This window comes from Tachyglossus aculeatus, chromosome 21, assembly GCF_015852505.1.
Source record: "Tachyglossus aculeatus isolate mTacAcu1 chromosome 21, mTacAcu1.pri, whole genome shotgun sequence".
Lineage (NCBI taxonomy): Eukaryota > Metazoa > Chordata > Mammalia > Monotremata > Tachyglossidae > Tachyglossus > Tachyglossus aculeatus.
In genome coordinates this window covers 44,078,510-44,093,925 of record NC_052086.1, presented here as the reverse complement: position 1 = coordinate 44,093,925, position 15,416 = coordinate 44,078,510, and the positions used below count along the sequence as shown (strand labels likewise).

At 51.2% G+C, this 15,416-nt stretch overlaps 1 protein-coding gene across 5 annotated transcripts in view; it reads right to left on the bottom strand.

The window, feature by feature from the left end:
- The window catches only part of TBX5 (T-box transcription factor 5), an 82,727-nt gene that overhangs the window by 43,090 nt on the left and 24,221 nt on the right, over window positions 1–15,416 (bottom strand). For all 5 annotated transcript variants that reach the window (XM_038763841.1, XM_038763839.1, XM_038763840.1 and 2 more), the window contains exons 2-5: window positions 13,920–14,083; window positions 12,266–12,360; window positions 8,818–8,937; window positions 7,485–7,632 (exon numbers count right to left, since the gene is read on the bottom strand). In XM_038763841.1, coding sequence (XP_038619769.1) covers window positions 7,485–7,632; window positions 8,818–8,937; window positions 12,266–12,360; window positions 13,920–14,066 — 510 coding nt within the window. In that variant the 5' untranslated portion in view covers window positions 14,067–14,083. The remainder of the gene's footprint in view (window positions 1–7,484; window positions 7,633–8,817; window positions 8,938–12,265; window positions 12,361–13,919; window positions 14,084–15,416) is intronic.

Here is a 15,416-nt window from a genome sequence, read left to right as displayed (position 1 = left end):
ACTCGATCGTATTTACTGAGCACTTTCTGTGCGCTGAGCACTGTACTAAGCGGTTGGGAGAGTTCAATCCAACAATCAAAAGACACAGTCCCTGCCCACAACGAGTTTTCAGTCTAGAGACAGCCCCTCGTCTTGCGTTGGGCCCGGGGTTTAATTTCGAGAAAGCCCGCCATCCCTCCCTCTCTTCCTCTGTCTCTCTTCCCCTCTCTCTCTCTCTCTCTCTCTCTCTCTCTCTCTCTCTCTCTCTCTCTCTGACCTCTCTATGTCTCTCTCTGTGATTGTCTCAGTCTCTCTGTCTCATTCTCTCTCTGTCTCTTCATCCCTCTTTGTCTCTTTGTCGCTCTCTGCCTCTGACCTCTCTCTGTCTCTGATTTTCTCAATCTCTCTGTCTCTGTCATTCCCCTCTCTCTTTCTGTCGCTATCTCAATCTCTCACTATCTGTCTCTCTCTGCCTCTGACTGTCTCAATCTCTTACTATCTCAGTCTCCGTCTCCATCATTATCTGTCTATCTCTGACTGTCTCAGTCCTGTCTGTCATGACGATGATTATGACGATGATGATGGCATTTATTAAGTGTTTACTATGTGCAAAGCACTGTTGCACTGTTCTAAGCGCTGGGGAGGTTACAAGGTGATCAGGTTGTCATCCCACGGGGGCTCACAATCTTAATCCCCATTTTACAGGTGAGGTAACTGAGGCACAGAGAAGTTAAGTGACTTGCCCAAAGTCACACAGCTGACAATTGGAGGAGCCGGGATTTGAACCTATGACCTCTGACTCCAAAGCCCGTGCTTTTTCCACTGAGCCACGCTGTCATCCCTCTGTTTCTCTCTGTTTCTGTCTCAGTCTTTCTGTCTCTGTCTCAATTTCTCTATGTCTCTGTCTCAGTCTCTGTCATCCCTCTGCCTCTCACTCTGTCTATCTGTGTCTCAATACCTCTATGTCTTTGTCTCAAGTCCTTTTCATCCCTCTGCCTCTCTCTCTGTCTCTCACTGTGAGTCTCTCTGTGTCTCAGTCTCTGACTGTCTCAGCCTCTGTCTGTCATCCCTCTGTCTCTCAGTCTCTGTTTCAATTTCTCTATGGCTGACTGTCAGTCTCTGTCTCAGTCTCTGTCTCTGTCTCAGTCTCTCTCTGTTGGTCATCCCTCTCTGTCTGTCTGTCTGTCCGTCTGTCTCTCCTCCCGCCCCCTCCCCGGCCTCCCGGCCTCCCGGCCTCCCTCCACCCCCGCCGGCCCGCGCCAAGCCCAGAGCCGCGCTCCCGTCTGCTGGCCTTAGCCAAATTGCCTTGACATCTTGGGTCGGGCTCGGAGAGCGATCTAATGACCCGGCCTTTCTTTAAGGCTGCCCTGTCCGTGGGGCTGGGAGCCGGGGGCGCCAGGGCCCAGGAGGAAGAGGGACGGGAGGGGGGTTAGGGGAGGGGGGAGAATGACCTCCAGCTTCTCCGTACCCTCATTTTCCGTTCTGTAGTGCAACATAGCGCTCTGCCCACGGTAACCGACCAATAAGTACCAATAAGCACAATAAGCAACAATTTCGAGAAGCAGCGCGGCTTAGTGGAAAGAGCCCGGGCTTGGGAATCAGAGGTCGTGGGTTCTAATCCCGGCTCCGCCATTTGTGAGCTGTGTGACTTTGGGCAAGTCACTTCACTTCTCTGTGCCTCAGTTACCTCATCTGTAAAACGGGGATTAAGACGGTGAGCCCCACGGGGGCCCATCTGATTACCTTGTATCTACCCCAGCGCTTAGAACAGTGCTTGGCACATAGTACGCGCTTAACAAATACCACCATCATCATCATCATCAAGTACCACTGGTTGATAGATTGATTGATTGATGATTGATTCCGGGGTCTCCGCGAGGGTGGATAGAGACCAGATACCCCCTAGTCTCAGGGGCAGTTTTCTTCCTCGAGAAACTTATCTCTGGGGGCCGGGGGGAGGGGTAGCCTTGGGAATCCCGGCCTGCTGAAGCTGGAGGCTCCTACACACACACACACACACACACTCTCTCTCTCTCTTTCTCTCTTTCTCTCTCTCTCTCTCTCTCTCTCTCTCTCTCTCTCTCTCTCTCTCTCTCTCTCTCTCTCTCATATCCAGCACCGTGGCTCAGTGGAAAGAGCCCGGGCTTTGGAGTCAGAGGTCATGGGTTCAAATCCCGGCTCCACCAACTGTCAGCTGTGTGACTTTAGGCAAGTCACTTAACTTCTCTGCGCCTCAGTTCCCTCATCTGTAAAATGGGGATTTTTAAAAATGGCATTTATTAAGCGCTTACTATGTGCAAAGCACTGTTCTAAGCGCTGGGGGGATACAAGGTGATCAGGTTGTCCCACGTGGGGCTCACAGTCTTCATCCCCATGTTACAGCTGAGGTAACTGGGACACAGAGAAGTTAAGTGACTTGCCTGAAGTCACACAGCTGACAAGTGGCGGAGCCGGGATTCGAACCCATGACACCTGACTCCAAAGCCCGTGCTCTTTTCCACTGAGCCATGTGAGCCCCCCGTGGGACAACCTGATCACCTTGTAACCTCCCTGGCGCTTAGAACAGTGCTTTGCACATAGTAAGCGCTTAATAAATGCCATTATTATTATTATTATTATTATCGTCTCCTCTTCAGACACCCTTGAGCACCCACATCCACGCACGCCCAAACAAACACGCATGCACATGGCTGCAACTTTCATTCATTCATATTTATTGAGCGCTTATTGTATGAAGAGCACTGGTACTAAACCCTTGGAAAGTACAATTCAGCAACAAATGGAGATAATCCCTGCCCACAACGGGCTCACAGTCTAGAAGGGAGGAGACAGGCATCAAAACAAGTAAACAGGCATCAATAGCATCAATATAAGTAGAACTATAGATACATGCACATCATTAATATAAATAAATAGAATTATAAATAATTGCACAGGTCCTGTGCAATACATATTTACTATTTGTACATATCTTGTACATATTTACTATTCTATTTATTTTATTTTGTTAATATATTTTGTTTTGTTGTCTGTCTCCCCCTTCTAGCCTTGAGCCCGCTGTTGGGTAGGGACCGTCTCTATGTGTTGCCAACTTGTACTTTCCAAGCGCTTAGTAGAGTGCTCTGCACACAGTAAGCGCTTAATAAATACGATTGAAAGAATGAATGAATGTGGGGGGGAAGGGGGTAGAGCAAAGGGAGCGAGTCAGGGTGTTGGGGAGGGAAGGGGGAGCAGAGGAAAATAATAATAATTTTAATAATAATTTTGGTATTTGTTAAGCGCTTACTATGTGCAAAGCACTGTTCTAAGCGCTGGAAAGGGGAGCTTAGTCTGGGAACGCCCTCCCTCCTCAAATCCGCCAGACAATGACTCTCCCCCAACTTCGAACCTCACTGAAGGTCCATCTCCTCCAAGAGGCCTTCCCAGATTATGCCCCACTTTTCTCCATCTCCCACTCCTTTCTGCGTCGCCCTGACTTTCTCCCTTTGCTCTTCTCCCCTCTTCCCACCCCAAAGCACTTATGTATACATCAGTCATTTTATTTATTTATATTGATGTCTGTGTATTTGTAATGATGTCTGCGCCCCACCCCAAAACTGTGAGCTCTTTGTGGGCAGGGATTGTCACTCATAATGATTGATAGTGTACCTTCCCAAGCGCTTAGTACAGTGCTCTGCACACAGTAAGCGCTCAGTAAATTCGATTGGATTGAATTGAACAGAACTACAAATTTCAGTTAACAGTGATAATAATGATGGTATTTGTTGTGCGCTTACTATGTGCCAAGCACTGTTGTAAGCGCTGTAAAACGAAGGGCACCTCTGGGTTATGAACTCAGGATCTCCTGTTTGCTAGACAGGCGGTTTAACCAGCTAATTCAATTCCATCGTATCGACAGAGCGCTTACTGTGTGCAGAGCACTGTACTAAGCGCTTGGGAGAGTACAATAGAATAATAAGCACAGTCCCTGCACGAGTATGCAGTCACACAAACACACACTCTAGCGCATCCGAAGAGACTCCGATACTTCATTACTCACAAACACATTCACACCCTTGAGCCACTAGCCGACACACACTCTGTCTCTGGCTTGCCCACGTACCCACCCACAAACGCCCCTACCCCTGGCGGAGAGGAGGGGGTTCAAAAGTGGGGGGCCGGTTTAGACGCCCCCGGGAGGACCTCCGGGGGGAGGAGGGTAAGGACCCTTAGCAGGAGGCTGGGAGAAGCAGGAAGGAGAAGAAAGAAATTGATTCAGCCCCGCGGCTCCTGCCCCGTGGGGGAGATGCAAATCCCACACGAGATTCCCTCCCACTGGGAAGATTTCCGTTTCTTCACTGTTGTAATTCCCTTACAGTAATAATAATAATGATGGCATTTGTTAAGCGCTTACTATGTGCCAAGCACTGCTCTAAACGCTAGGATAGATACAAGGTTATCAGGTTGTCCCACTTGGGGCTCACAGTCTTGATTCCCATTTTTACAGATGAGGTAACTGAGGCACGGAGAAGTTAAGTGACTTGCCCAAAGTCACACCGCTGACAAGTGGCAGAGTAGGGATTAGAACCAACGACCTCTGACTCCCAAGCCGGTGCTGTGTCCACTAAACCACGCTGCTTCTCTAAATGCAGATTATAAATGCAGATTTTCAAGGGGGAGGGGAAGGGAAGCCTGGAGAAAAGGGGGCGTCGCCTGGCTGCTTTAAACCGATTTTATATTTTAGATCTTAGTACAGTGCGTTCATTCAATCGTATTTATTGAGCGCTTACTGTGCGCAGAACACTGTATTAAGCGCTTGGAAAGTACAATTTGGCAACAGAGACAATCCGTTCCCAACAACGGGCTCACAGTCTAGAAGCAGCGTGGTTTAGCGAAAAGAGCACGGGCTTAGGAGTCAAAAGTCGTGGGTTCTAATCCCGCGCTTGTCAGCTGTGTGACTTTGGGCAAGTCACTTAACTTCTCTGTGCCTCAGTTACCTCATCTCTAAAATGTGGATTAAAACTGTGAGCCCCACGTGGGACAACCTGATAGCCTTGTATCTACCCCAGCGCTTAGAACAGTGCTTGGCATAAAGTAAGCGCTTAACAAATACCATTATTATTATTATTATTATTATTATTATTATTATTATTATTATTAGAGGGTGGAGACAGACAACAAAGCAAAACAAGTAGGCAGGCATCAATAGCATTAAAATAAATAAGCAGAATTATGGATATATATATATATAGATCATTAATAAAATTAATAGAATAATAAATATGTACAAATATACATAAGTGCTGTGGGGCGGGGAAGGGGGTAGAGCAGAGGGAATTGGGGCGATGGGGAGGGAAGGAGGAGCAGAGGAAAAGGGGGGCTCAGTCTGAGAAGGCCTCCTGGACGATGTGAGCTCGCAGTAGGGCTTTGAAGGGGGGAAGAGAGCTAGTTTGGCGGATGTGAGGAGGGAGGGCATTCCAGGCCAGAGGTAGAATGTGGGCCGGGGGTATGTATTGAGCGCTTACTGTGGGCAGAGCACTGTACTAAGCGCTTGGGAAGTACAAGTCGGCAACATATAGAGACGGCCCCTACCCAACAATGGGCTCACGGTCTAGAAGGGGGAGACAGACAACAAAACAAAACATGTGGACAGGTGTCAAGTCGTCAGAACAAATAGAATTAAAGCTAAATGAAGAGTCCCAGCCTGGGAGTCAGATAGGACCTGGGTTTTAATCCCGGTTCTGCCACTTGTCTGCTGTATGACTTTGGGTAAATCATTTCACTTCTCTTGGCCTCAGTTTCCTCATCTGTAAAATGGGGGGGGGGCGGTATTTAAATCCTATTCCCTGTTAAACTGTGAGCCCCACTGGGAATAGGGACTGTGTTTGACGGGATTATCTTGTAGCTGCCTCAGCGCTTAGAACGGTGTTTAGAAAATATTCGTAAACGCTTACCAAATTGTATTATCATTTTTATTATCACCATCGTTATTATTAACTCTCTCCCTTCTGAATCTGAGAAATCCAGATCACCCAAGGGAGAGCTTTCCCTGCCCGTCGCGCAGCGATTTATTCTGGCTTAGTGGATAGAGCCCGGACCTAGGAGTCCGAAAGTCATGTGTTCTAATCCCTACTCTGCCATGTGTCCGCTGTGTGACCTTGGGCAAGTCACTTCACTTCTCTGCGCCTCAGTTACCTCATTTGTAAAATGAGGATTAAGACTTTGAGCCCCGTGTGGGACAACCGGATTACTTTGTATCTATTCCAGCGCTTAGAACAGTGCCTGACACATAGTAAGCGCTTAACAAATGCTATTATCATTATTATTATTACACTGTTCCTCTGCGGTTGCTCTGGTCTACCCATCCTGCTTCACTCAAAAACCAGGAACTTTTGGGTGGCGTCAGGGAAGTTTAACCGAGATCCACCTTCCTAGGAAGCCACTCTTAGTAACACGGTGTCGGGGTGGAGTGGGGGGGAGGTGTCGGGGGGTGGTCAGGAACTGGGATGTAAGGTCTTACACAACACTTCGAGTTTACAAAAGGGGAGAAAGAGAAAAGGAGATTGCGAAAGAGAGAGAAGAAGAAGATGGAGGATGAGGGAGAAAAGGAGGAAAGTGAGAATGGATAAATAGGAGGGGGCGGGGGAGGAAAATGAGGATGGATAAGAAGGAGGAAGAGGAGGAGGAAGAGGGGAAGGAAGAGATGGATAATAACAGTCATACCATTTGTTAAGCGCTTACTATGTGCAGGCATTATATTTAGCACTGGGTGGATGGATGGATGGGTGGATAGAGACAATTACTCCCCCCCTCCAAAGCTTATTGAAAGCCCACCTTCTCCCAGAGTCCTACCCTAAATACCCCCTTTCCTCTTCTCCCACTCCATTCTGCGTCTTGACTTGTCCATTTGTTCACCCGCCCCCCCCCCCCCCCAAGTCCCACAGCACATGTCCATATCTGTCATTTATTTATTTCTATTGATGTCTGTCTCCCCTCCTCTAGACTGTAAGTTCGTTGTGGGCAGGGAATGTGTCCGTTTATTTTTCTATTGTGTTCTCCCAAGCGCTTAGTGCAGTGCTCTGCATGCAGTAAGCGCTCAATAAATACGATTGAATGAATGAAGGGGGAGGAGGTGGAAAGGGAAAACGAGGAAAAGGAGGAAGGGGGAATGGATGGATAAGGAGAGATGGAGAAAGAGAAGCAGCGTGGCTTAGTGGAAAAAGCCCGGGCTTGGGAGTCAGAGGTCGTGGGCTCTCATCCCGACTCTGCCACTCGTCAGCTGTGTGACTTTGAGCAAGTCACTTCACTTCTCTGTGCCTCAGTTCCCTCATCTGTAAAATGGGGATGAAGACTGTGAGCCCCACGTGGGACTCCCTGATTACCTTGTATCTACCCCAGCGCTTAGAACAGTACTTGGCAAATAGTAAGCGCTTTAACAAATACCACCATTATTATTAAGAGGAGAGGATGGACGGATAAAGCGGGGAGGGGAGGAAGGGCTCCGGCTGCGCGCCTTGACTACTCACATGGCCGAAGGGGTCTAGGTGGTTATTGGTCAACTTCAGCTTCTGGAAGGAGACGAGCTGCCGCATCCAGTGAGCGCCGGTGGCCGGGGAATCGGGGTGGACATATAAGCGCCCTGGCATGGCGGGCTCCGCTTTGCCCGTCACCGACCTGGACCCGAGGGAAGGGGAAGCAAACGCTCGCTGACTCCTAGCTGCTGTGTCCGAACCTAAAGTGACCCCAACCCCAGCTCCGGCCCAGCCCAAGCCCGACTCTGCCCCAACCCAGGCCAGACCAGCTTTCCCTCAGCTCAACCCACCCCCTGCCCCTGCCCACCCCCTGCTCAGCCTTTGCCCAACTCCTGCCAGACGCAGGGCAGGTGAGTTTGGGTCTCTCAGGCCGGCCCTGTCCCCACCCGGAAGTGGATTTATCTTTCCAAGTGACCGTCACTTTCACTCAGCGTTTCGTCCCAAGGCCTGGAACATCCCCGGAGCCAGGACAGGACAGGGGGTGTGGAGCCCTACCAAGAGTTTTGCTTCCAGACCTCTCCCTCCTCGACTCTCCATGCTCCTCTCTCCTCCTCTCTCCCCCTTTCTTCCCCATCCACATTTCTCCCTCTTCTCTCTCTCCCCTCCCTCTTTCTCCCTCCTCTCTCCCTCTTTCTTCCCCTTCTCCTTTTCTCCCTCCCCATCTCTTCCTCCCTCTCTCCTTCCTTCTCTCCCCTTTATCCCTCCTGTTTCCCCCTGCCCTTCTCTCTCCCCCTTCTCCCTCTTATTTCCCCCCTCCCTCTTTCTCCCCCTCTTCCCTTTTCTCTCTTCTCTCCCTCTCCCCTCCCCTTCTTATCCCTTTCTCTCCCTTCCTCCCTTTTCTATCCCCTCTCTCCCTCCTTCTCCCCATCTCTCCCTCTTTTTCCCCCTTTCTCCCTCCCCCTTTTCCTCCCTCTCTCCCTCCTCTCCATCCTCTCTCCCCTTTAGTCTGCCTTTCCCCCCTCCTCTCTCCTCCTCTTCTCCCTCCCTCTCTCCCCCTCCCTCCTTCCTCCCCACTTTCTCCCCCTCCCTTCCCTTTTCTCCCTCCTCTCTCCCCCTTCCTTCCCCCTCTTCTCCCTCTCTCCATCTCGCCCCCCCCCCTTTCCTCTTTCTCTCTCCCTTTCAGCCCTTCCCGATCTCTTTCCCTTCCCGCTGGTGCACCCGGGAGATCCGGAAATTCAGCTCAAAGACAGATCCCAAGCAGGTAGTGGATAAACATTCTGGAAGGGCTCATTCTTCAAGGAGACCTCGATCCTGCGTACTCCTCCCCCCGCTCTCCCTTCTCTTTCTCCCACATCTTTCAGGGGCTGGGAAGGGGGTGGGGAAGTACCACTTGTTGTCCGCAAATTTGTATCTGTGGTCGTCCGCAGGTACGATATCCATCAACAGTATGTACTTAGTTTTGGGGTTAAGCCCGGTAACCTTCACTTTATAGCTGGGAAACATTCGCCTACAGAGAAGAGGGGAGGTGGGGGGTGGGGGGCGGGGGGAGGGAAGAAAACGAGAATGTAGAAGAAAGGAAGCGAGAACAAGATTAGGAGAAACTCCTCGCTGGGGGAGTGACAGAGTATTGAGGCTGGGTGGGAGGGAAGTTGGGGGGGAACTGCTCCTCGCCCCCGCCCCAAATCTATGCTTATCGTTATTGGGGAGGAAGGAGACACGTTATATTCCTCCAAGGAAATTAGAAGCAATGTTTTGACCCGAAAAAAAAGTTCCCTTTACAAAAAAAAGAAACTTCTAAATTTAGGCCCCAAACGTAAATTCATAAGGAGGCGGGAGGAAGGGCCATTTCTTCCCAGACGACCCAACCCCCATTTCGTCGCGGTTGGGCCTGGGAAGGAGGTGGTGAGTAGGACCCTAAAATCACGTGAACATAACCACAGGGACACACACAACCCCGAAACCTCCTCCCCTCACAACCTTCCTGGTGACACTCATGCTCGCGCCCATAGGTTGTACGAGAGAGGGATTAAAAGATCCATTTCAACAGCATTAGGATATCCAACCGTTTTGCCTTCTCTGCTGTAATACGCATTTCCCTCGCCGTGACCCTCCCCACACACCCCCATTTTGCTTCTGTCCACCTGATTCCCTCTCTACGAATCATTATAATCATCTACAAAATTTCCTGAACGCTCTCTCTCCTCCTTCTTCCTCTCTTTTTCTCTCTCTCGTTCATATTCTGGAGCCAAAGCCTAACCCCTCGACGCCCTCCAAAAATAAGCAACCCCCAAGAGTGACAGAGGGAGGGTAAATCAGGAGACATTTTTCCCTGGAAGTCGACCCAGAATGCTTAGAAGGGCTTAAGGACGAGGGCCTAAATCTACAATACGCTAATTATCCGGATAACGTTGACTAAATAATCCCCTTTGGCCTCAGTAGTTTTAACATCCCCACCCGCAAACCGGGGGAATGGCTGGAACGTCGAGGGCCAGGGGGAATTCATATTTTTCATGTCGGAATTATCCGGACAATTCACACGTGCGGATGACTCCACGGGCCATGCACATTCAGAGAGCCGCCTCAGGGAGGCCGGCCTCTCAGGGGCCGAGTGGTGGGGGGGTGGGGGGGGGGGGAGAGAAGCAGCATGGCCTAGTGGATAGAGCCCGGGCCTGGGGATCAGAAAGTCATGGGTTCTAATCCACTTGTCTGCTGTATGACCCAGGGCAAGTCACTTTACTTCTCTGGGCCTCAGTGATCTCCTCTAAATAATGGGGATGGAGACTGTGAGCCCCATGTAGGACAGGGACTGTGCCCAACTCGATTTGCTTGTATCCACCCCAGCGCCTAGTACAGTGCCTGGCACAAAGTAAGCGCTTAGAGAAGCAGCGTGGCTCAGTGGAAAGAGCACGGACTTTGGAGTCCGAGGTCATGGGTTCAAATCCCGGCTGTGTGACTTTGGGTAAATCAATTCACTTCTCTTTGCCTCAGTTACCTCATCTGTAAAATGGGGATTAAGACTGTGAGCCCTCTGTGGGACAACCTGATCACCTTGTAACCTTCCCAGCGCTCAGAACAGTGCTTCGCACATAGTAAGCGCTTAACAAATACCATCATCATTATTATTAACGAATGCCACCATCATTATTATTAAAAGGAATGTCCTCTCACTTTAAGACATCGCCGGAGCTGGGGGGTTACCGGAGGCCTCGGGCGTGTTTACACGGAGCTATCCGTCAACGGGCTGGTCATCCTTTGAGAGTGAACTCTCTGGGCGGCGCGGCTCGGAGCTGGCCAGCTTGCGGACTGACCGCAGCCCCTCCCGGCCGCCCCCCACCCCCTCCACCCCCGATCGCCCAGGGCGGACTCGGGGGGCCCTCGGGGTTCGTGTAAACAGACTCCCGTCATCTATCACCACCGGCCCCCTCCGGCGTGGCCCGGACAGAGACGTTGTTTAATTTCAAATAATAATAAATGTCAACTCCTCCCCATTTAGTCCCCCGCCTCCCTCCCCACCTCCCACCGGACCGTCCGACTGACCGCCTCCCCCGGACCGACCGTCGGCTCCGGGCCCAAGGGAAACGCGTGGAGAAAGTGCGAGCACACACGCACACTGACACACACCAACAAACATATATACAGACACATGCACACGCATGCACGAACGCCGTCACATAAAGGTACACACAGAAGCGCACATAGACACACGCACACGCACGTTCTCCCATACGTTCCGCAATCACATATACACACATGCAGACTCATGGACGCAAACGCAACTACACGAGCGCACATGCATTCGCACGAGCATGTACACGCACTCACATATATATACATATGACTATGCTTACACATACTACATGCAGGCCCCCATTCACGCACCTACAGATGAATACACTCAGGCATACACACATACATTCTCATGCATACACACACGCGTGTACACACACACACACACACACACACACACACACACACACACACACACACACACACACACACACAGAGTTCGTCCTCACATTTCGATCACAGGCCCCGGCGGGCTTTGAACAGGGACACGGGAGAGTGTATATTTGTGTGACCCGCCGTGTTTATCTGTGTCTGTATATACAGGCCGGCAGAGGCCGGTCTAAGTTTCAAAGCCCCCCGGCTGCTTCCTATAAACAATGGAAGAGGTAGCGACTACATTCAACAATTCAGGATTTGGCAAACGGGCGGGATCCTGGCGGGCATCCAGGGAAATCGAAAGCGGGAGGACTTGACGACATGAAAGGCCTGAAACAGTCAGTCTCAGTTTTTTTCTCTCTCTCTCCCTCTCTCTCTCCCTCTCTCTCTCGGAATATTTGTCTCGGAATCCGCCTCTCTGTTTCTCTGCGTCTCTCAAATTTTCTCTGAGTCGGTTTCTCTGTTCCTCTCTTTCGTTCACCCACCCGGTTCGTGTCCATTTGTACCTCAGTCAAAAGTATTTATTGAGCGCTTACCATGTACAGGGCACTGTACTTAGCTCTTGGGGGAGGACAACACAACAATATAACAGACACACTATCCTGCCCACAACGAGCTGACAGTCAAGGGGGTAGAGGGGAATAGACATGAATAGAAATATATAAATTACGGATATGGACATAATGTCTGTGTAAAGATTAGTTGAGTGAAGCAGGGGGAGTGGAGAAAGAACAAAGAAATCTGTAACTGACTGTGATCAATTAATTCTCTCCTTCTCTATTATTTAAACACGCACGCACACACATGCTCACCCACACACACACACATACACACACGGTAAGGGTTCATCCCCGCCTCCCGCCCTCCCATCTTGAAGAGGTAAAGTTTCTTACCTTCCAGCTTTCGTTATGATCATCTCCGTTCCCACCTCGTGAAATTTCAGCCACAGTTCCCGCTCGTGTAAGAACACTTTGATCCCCTCCATGCCCTGAAAGATCCACCCAGCAATCAGCAGGGAAAACCGCCTCCAGACCCGGCCCCCTCTCCCGGTTCTTCCCGGACCCCAGAGAGCTCCCTCTCTTCGTCCTCCCGGGGCTCCGGCGCGATGGCTAGCAAGGCCCAAGGCCCTCCCCTGCACCCTGAGATCTCTCGGTAGCTCCGGACTTAGAGGAGGCCTGGGGGTCCCCTCCAATCAATCAATCAATCAATCGTATTTATTGAGCGCTTACTGTGTGCAGAACACTGTACTAAGCGCTTGGGAAGTACAAGTTGGCAACATATAGAGACCAATACCAATACCGGGGTGCAGGGGAGAGGGGGGTGACGGGGAGCACTGGTGTTGGGCCCACAGGATAGGAGATTGGCTGGAGGAGAGAAGCACCTGAATTTCTCCGCATTTCCAAGAAGGTGTAAAACAACAACAAAAATCCCAACGGAACATTCTGGTTGGAGACGAAAGAACTGGTCGTTTATCTAGGCCAGGGTGTGCCTGCGAGCGCGCCAGTGTGTGTTGATATGGTGTTGATTTGTACTTCCCAAGGGCTTAGTACAGTGCTCTGCACACAGTAAGCGCTCAATAAACACGATTGCATGAATGTTGTTCAGATGCATGGATGCCGAGGTCAAATAGGTGCGTCCACCCGCTGGGACGTGGAGCCTGGGTACCGGGTGTCCGCATCCCGCGCGGGGATTTCAACCTGAAAAATTGTGGTGGCAAGATGCGTGACTTCTTCCTTGCCTAGTAGAAATTGACAAGGACACGAGAGGAGTGTGCGAGTGTGTGCGTGTATGTGTGCGCGCGTTTTGGGTGGGAAATGGGGGTTGTAAACCTTTGTGTAGGCGATCCAAAAACATTGTGTCGCCTGTAAAAGTTTCCATCTCGGGCCGCGGAGCGCCGGCTGAACTGTGTCCCCGGCTCAGGCGCTAGGATGAGATCTCCATGGGGAAACGCCAGCTAATCCCTCGCCTCTTGGACAGATCTATGACCGCCCTCGGGGCCCTCGGTTGTAGACCTCGGGCTGGGGAAGAAGGGTGGCGGGGGAGAAATCGACGGAGAAGTAAAACGATCCTAAAGGAGAGAAGGGAATTCCCGGAAATGGAATCGGGCTCTGTATTCTGGAAGAGAAATGCCACCTCTCCGCAGGTCTGGAGGAGATGCACCCCTGAACGTTTCGTGGGTGGAAGAGCAGAATCGCTCACGCGTGGGCCCGGCCCAATTTTACCTTCCTGCGGAAGCAGAGAGCATCGGCGGCCGGGATTGGGGGTGGGGGGAGACCCGGTCCTCGCGGTTGGGGTCCGAGGAAGAAAGGGGGGCGCAGACCCTGAAGTGTCTTAAGACCCGGCAATGAACCTCAGAGCCCCCCAAGATGTACCCACACCCCCTTACACACCTCGCACCCCTTCCCCATCTCCCCCAGAGAGTTCAGGTCGGTCCCTTTGGAGCGCATGGGTGAGTGTTCTCCTGGACAAAATTGGGGCGCCCCCAGGGAAGGGGGAATCTGTCCTTTGGATGGGGGTTTGGGAAGGATGGAGAGGTGGGGGTGTTACCTGCTGGGTGAAGGCCGCCTGCGGCGACCCGGGGGACTTGCCGCTTGCCCCGAGAGGGTTTTCAGGCTTGGCTTCGGACGCCAACTCCTTAACGTCCGGTTCTAGCGGAGTGTGAGAGACGTCAAAGCCGTCTTCGGCATCGGCCATGGTCGCTGGGTGTTCCGCTGAGGGCGGGGGCGCAGGGAGAAACAGAGCCAGAGACACACACACAGGGAGAGAGAGAGGCGGTCAGAGACAGGTTGGAAGAGAAGAGCCCGGAGAAGAGAGTTGTGGGGGGGGGGGGGGGCGGTTTAGGCCGGACCGGCTCTCTGGCTGCTCCCCGGGCGTTTTTAATCGTGTTTAAGTTTTTAATTGTGATTAAGGCTCCGCTCTATCCCTTGCGAAATTAAGAGCGTCAGACGGAAAGGACAGGCGAGCCACCTATCTCAAGCGGCCTCCGTACCGTGATAAGCGAGCTGCTCGTCAAATTTGTCTGGACCTTCTGGAAGGGCCAATAAAGATAAGATTTCGGTATTTTTGGAAGCTTGGGGGGAGGAGCCCAAAGGCCAGCGCGCATTGAACTTTCTCTCTTTCTTCCTTCCTTTCTCACTCTCTATATCTCTTCCCCCACCCCCCACCCCTTTCCTCCTCGCAACGCCGTTTGCCCGTCTTCTTTCTCTCACCCCACGCAGGCCGTCTCCGTTTATAAAACGTAAAACCCGAATAACCCGCCTATTGCAAAAATAAACACTTGGGACCCCCTTTACTCTTTCCTCTTCTCTCCCCGTCCCCTGCCCCGGTTTCCGAAGAGGAAATCCAGACTCCGGAATCGATCAATCGTATTTATCGAGCGTTGATGTTGTGCAGAGCACTGTACTAAGCGCTTGAAGCCACGTGAAATGCTCTATGTACCGCGCGGCGCCGAAAACTTCGGGGCTTTTGGAAAGCACCCGGGGAAAGGGACTCTGCCTTTCTCCGTGCGGACACAAACCAGCCTCGCTCTTCTCTGAATGCAGTCAGCGCGGAAATCGGCATGCCGTATTTCGGGGTCAAAATGAACCGCATCGATTTACCCAGCTACATTTGTCGAAAGGAGTGTCGACGGCGTACACAGACAAGTAAGGGCCACAAAGGAGTACGGAGAAGCGCAGGCAGCACTGCAAATACTCCCCCTTTTAGACTGTGAGCCCACTGTTGGGTAGGGACTGTCTCTATATGTTGCCAATTTGTACTTCCCAAACGCTTAGTACAGTGCTCTGCACATAGTTAGCGCTCAATAAATACGATTGATGAAATACTATGCGCAATGGCAAACTGGATCTATTATGCGCGCACATACGCGCACACACACTTTCAAAGCACTGTCTCTCTCAGGTCAATTCACATCAGTGTTTTGCGTTGATTGTGTGAGGGCTTGTGTATTTGTATGTGTGCATCTGACCTGCTCTTATCCCGGACAAAGGAGAAATATAAATGTGTATTTTTGTGTGTGTGTATTAATGATGTGTATATATCTAT